The sequence below is a fragment of the Mandrillus leucophaeus genome, unplaced genomic scaffold (assembly GCF_000951045.1).
Source record: "Mandrillus leucophaeus isolate KB7577 unplaced genomic scaffold, Mleu.le_1.0 Scaffold2, whole genome shotgun sequence".
In the NCBI taxonomy this organism is placed as follows: Eukaryota; Metazoa; Chordata; class Mammalia; order Primates; family Cercopithecidae; genus Mandrillus; species Mandrillus leucophaeus.
The window spans coordinates 14280613-14284757 of record NW_012102031.1 but is presented as its reverse complement, the minus strand read 5'-3'; the positions used below and the strand labels follow the sequence as shown (position 1 = coordinate 14284757).

Sequence of the window (4145 nt, the reverse complement as noted above, 5' to 3'; positions counted from 1 at the left end):
AAATATTTGCAGATAAATTAGTATGATATCTGGGATTGCTTTAAAATACTTCAGGAAAAAAAAGAGAACTAAGGGGAAGAGATAAAACGAGATTGGCAGAATTGTTGATAATTGTTGAAGGGTACATGGGATTTACTGTACTTTGTACATGAAAATTTTGTATTTGTGGCCAGGTATGATGGCTCGCGCCGGTAATCCCAGTACTTTGGGAGGCTGAGGCGGGCGAATGAGGTCAGGAGTTCGAGATCAGCCTGGCCAACATGGTGAAACCCCATTTCTACTAAAAATACAAAAATTAGATGGGCATGGTGGCAGATCCCTGTAATCCCAGCAACTTGGGAGGCTGAGGTAGGAGAATGCTTGAATCCAGGAGGTGGAGGCTGCAGTGAGTAGAGATCATGCCATTGCACTCCAGCCTGGGCAACAGGGGTGAAACTCCATCTCAAAAAAAAAAAAAAAAAGAAAGAAAAAAATTTATATGTATGTATATTTGGAAATTTCTATTCTAGGCCAGGTGTGGTGGCTAGTGCCTATAATCCCAGCTACTTGGGAGGCTGAGGAGGGAGGACTGCTTGAAGCCAGGAATTCAAAACCAACCGGGGCAACATAGCAAGATCCCCGCTGTCCAAAAAAATTTTTTTAATTAGCCGGGTGTGGTGGTGCCTCTAGTTCCAGGTACTTTGAAGCCTGAGGCAGGAGGATTCTTGAGCTCAGGAGTTTGAGGCTGCAGGAAGCTATGATTGCGCCACTGCACTCCAGCTTGGGTGACAGAGATTCTGTCTCTAAAAGTAAAGAAAAAGGAAAAGAATATGTCCATATTATAAAACTTTTTAAAAAGCAAGATCCTATTTTTTAAATACACACACTCACACATTCAAAGGGAATAAATTCTCTGGAGAAATAAGCATGTAACAGGGTTGGGTGTAGTGGCTCATGCCTGTAATTTCAGCACTTTGGGAGCCTCAGGTGGGAATATAACTTGAGTTCAGGAGTTCAAGACTAGCCTGAGAAACATAGAGAGACCTCATCTCTACTAAAAATCAAATAAATTAGCCAGGCATGATGGTGCATGCCTGTATCTCAGCTATTTGGGGGGCTGAGGTGGGAGGATCACTTGAGCCTGGGAGATCGAAGCTGCAATGAGCTATAATTGTGCCACTGCACTCCATCCTGGGCAACAGAGTGACACCCTGTCTCAAAAAAAGAAAAGAAAGATGCACCTAACAGTGGTTATTTTGCAGGACTGAGATTTTGTCGGTGACATTCATATTTCTGCAATGTTTGGGTTGTTTAGAGACAGCAGTATTATTTTTAAAGTCAGGAAAAAAAAAACAGTAAAGATTTTTTAAAAGAGTATACAAGTTCCTTTAAGAAGTCAGAATCAATGTTCTTCTCTCTGACGCACAAGTCAAGGCAGTCACGCGTCAGCTGGCAAAGGGCCCTCGGCTCTCTTTGATGGAAACACTGGGTGTAACACAGACCAACCCAGTGAATTAGAGGATAAGGGAGGTGGCACAGATTTCTTCCCCAACAGAGGGAATAAAGATGGAGGGGAGACAAAGAGGAAACTCAATGCTTCCAGAGCCTTCCTTCCCAGGGGTGGAGAGCCTGGCACAGAGGTGTCGAGTGTCAGGTGACGACCTGTCATGGGATCAGTGGCTTACTTTGGATTCCTTGTGAGTGGACATGCGGAGGAAGGTGAGAAAAACACTTCGATGGAGGCGCTTCTGCATGTCAACAACCTCAGGGGCTGAGGCCACCCCCTCGTCAAACTTGCGGGGGACATAGCGCAGGTAGGAGTCCAGGCACTTCTGTAGAGTCTCATCAAAGATCACCTAAGCCAGGAGACAGAAGAGAGCGAGGATTTATCCCTGAGGCCCCAGGGACTTGTGGGTGGACTGTGCAGGGGCTCAATGCCCATCAGCCCTGCCCTATTCCAAACACTCCGACCCCAAGGGACCAAGGAGGTATGAATGAGCCGAGGACTAAACACAAGATTCTAAAATTGACACTTCGAAAGGTGTGTAAACATTAAGATTGTGATACAAGACAGAGCAATCCAAACCATAATTTGCTGTTAAGGATCCAGTGTAAGAAGTAGACAAAAAGCACCTCCTAAGGGAAGAAAAACAACAACAGCAACCAACCAACGGCATGTCATGTGCTTTGTCTTAGCGTTAATTTTGATAGAATGTTACCTGGCACCAGAATTTATCGTGAGGCAAGGCCAGGAGCCAGTCGAGGTCATTGGCTACGAAGGTGGCGCGTTCCAGGTACTCCTCCACTAGGGCGGGAATGTTGTCTTTAGGGGGCGGTTTGTATAACACAAAATACCGGTCTGCCTTCTGCTCGGGGTGCTACGGATCCAAAAACCACGTGTTAACGTGGCAGAGGTTAGTCAGCGAGGGCCCATTTGCCAACCCACAGCAATGACAACACTTGGCTGTTCCAACCGGTGACCCTCCAAGGAGCTTTTAAGCATAAAGAACCAAGTGTATCTAACAAAGAGGGCATGGTTGCATCCAGCGAACACTAGGCGGTAATTAAAATCCATGTTTTCGGAGTGGATTTAATGACACAGGGAAAGGTTAAGGGAAGAGAAAGCAGGATACAAAACTCTCTATTTAATATAATCGGTTTTCGTTTTTCTTTTTTAGTAAAAGGCGAAAGATTTATTTGTTCTGAAGAAAAACCAGAGCGTAGTTTTCGGTTTTTAAAAAGTATAAATATATTCACACACTGGTATCGATTTTTAAAAAAGAAGTTGGGGAGATGATGCCCCAAAGCTAATAATGGTTATCTCTGATGGGGGTGGGGGGTGGGGAATTGTGGCTTGAATAGACTTTCCCATTAAAAAAAAAAAGAACATATATTCACATATTAATTTTTTTTTTTTTTTTTTTTTTTTTTTAGACAGGTCTCACTCCCGTTGCCCAGGCTGAAGTGTAGTGGCATAATCTGGGCTCACTGCAGCCTCTACCTCCTGGGCTCAGGTGATGCCCCACCTCAGCCTCCCGAGTAGCTGGGACTATAGGTGCGCACTACCATGCCTGGCTAATTTTTTTTTATTTTTAGTAGAGATGGGGCTTCGCCATGTTGCCCAGGATAGTCTCAAAATTCTGAGCTCAAGCCATCCACCTGCCTTGGCCTCCCAAAGTGCTAGAATTACAGGTGTGAGCCACCTCTCCCGGCCACATATATTACTTTTTAAATTAATTTTTAATTATATAATTTGACACAAGCATCTTTTCTTTCAAAAACTTACAAGGGTACAGAGAAGGTGAGCTGCCTGGGACTACACTCCCTGGCCCCATGTTCCCTGCAGAGGTAACCACTCACCATCTGGTGGGTGTCCTTGCAGACCTCTTCCAGGCATTTACATTAAATTATACCCATAAAAACGATTTGTTTGGGTCTGTTCTTTCTTATACAAATAGCATCATACTGTTTGTATCACTATGCTGTATCTTTTTTATAACCAGAAAAAAAAACTTCAGTAATTTTTTTTACATAAAATATTCTAATCAAGTAACTGTAAGTCTCAGCATAGAATCACAAGTTCTCCCTTCCAGCCCCTACTTGTCATGAACAAACCTTACTTTGTTCACCATAAAGAGGAGATGGGCTAAGTCTTCTCCTCTGACTACATAAGGGGTGCTTTCTCTGGGGAAGTGGGAACAGGAGGATGGCCAGGCAATGTGTCACCTCTTATCAACCACAGTCCATCCATTTCCAGGTCTGTTGATCCAGAGGATACAGAAAAACTGAGACTGATAAGAGGTCAGCCTCCTCAAGAACCATCTATGCCTTCCTACTGCCTTAGGCGAGTTTCCAAACTATAGAGCCTATGGGTACCACAAGGATTCTTCAAGGCCACCTATCATGTGGGTCTGCAGGACCCCTTCCTATTTAAATGAAATTTATATCATGGAGTTACAGGTACAAATCCGTTGAAAAAGAAATTCTGCTGGCTGAAACAAGTTCAAAACAACTGTCAGGAGCCAAAATACATCTCCTTGGTTTCCAAGCTTCCTTCCTCCTCTATCTGTTGGCACTTTACCCCTTCCCTCACTTCTCACTCAGGCCAGGCTACTTGTTCTCCTGAGACACACACACACACACACACACACACACACACACACACC

At 44.1% G+C, this 4145-nt stretch overlaps 1 protein-coding gene across 2 annotated transcripts in view; it reads right to left on the bottom strand.

The window, feature by feature from the left end:
* Positions 1-4145, bottom strand: part of ASCC2 (activating signal cointegrator 1 complex subunit 2) — a 55852-nt gene that overhangs the window by 38860 nt on the left and 12847 nt on the right. Inside the window, exons 3-4 of one of the 2 annotated variants that reach the window (XM_011979109.1) lie at positions 2199-2357; positions 1665-1835 (exon numbers count right to left, since the gene is read on the bottom strand). In XM_011979109.1, coding sequence (XP_011834499.1) covers positions 1665-1835; positions 2199-2357 — 330 coding nt within the window. The remainder of the gene's footprint in view (positions 1-1664; positions 1836-2198; positions 2358-4145) is intronic. The other variant, XM_011979110.1, reaches the window with a different exon arrangement.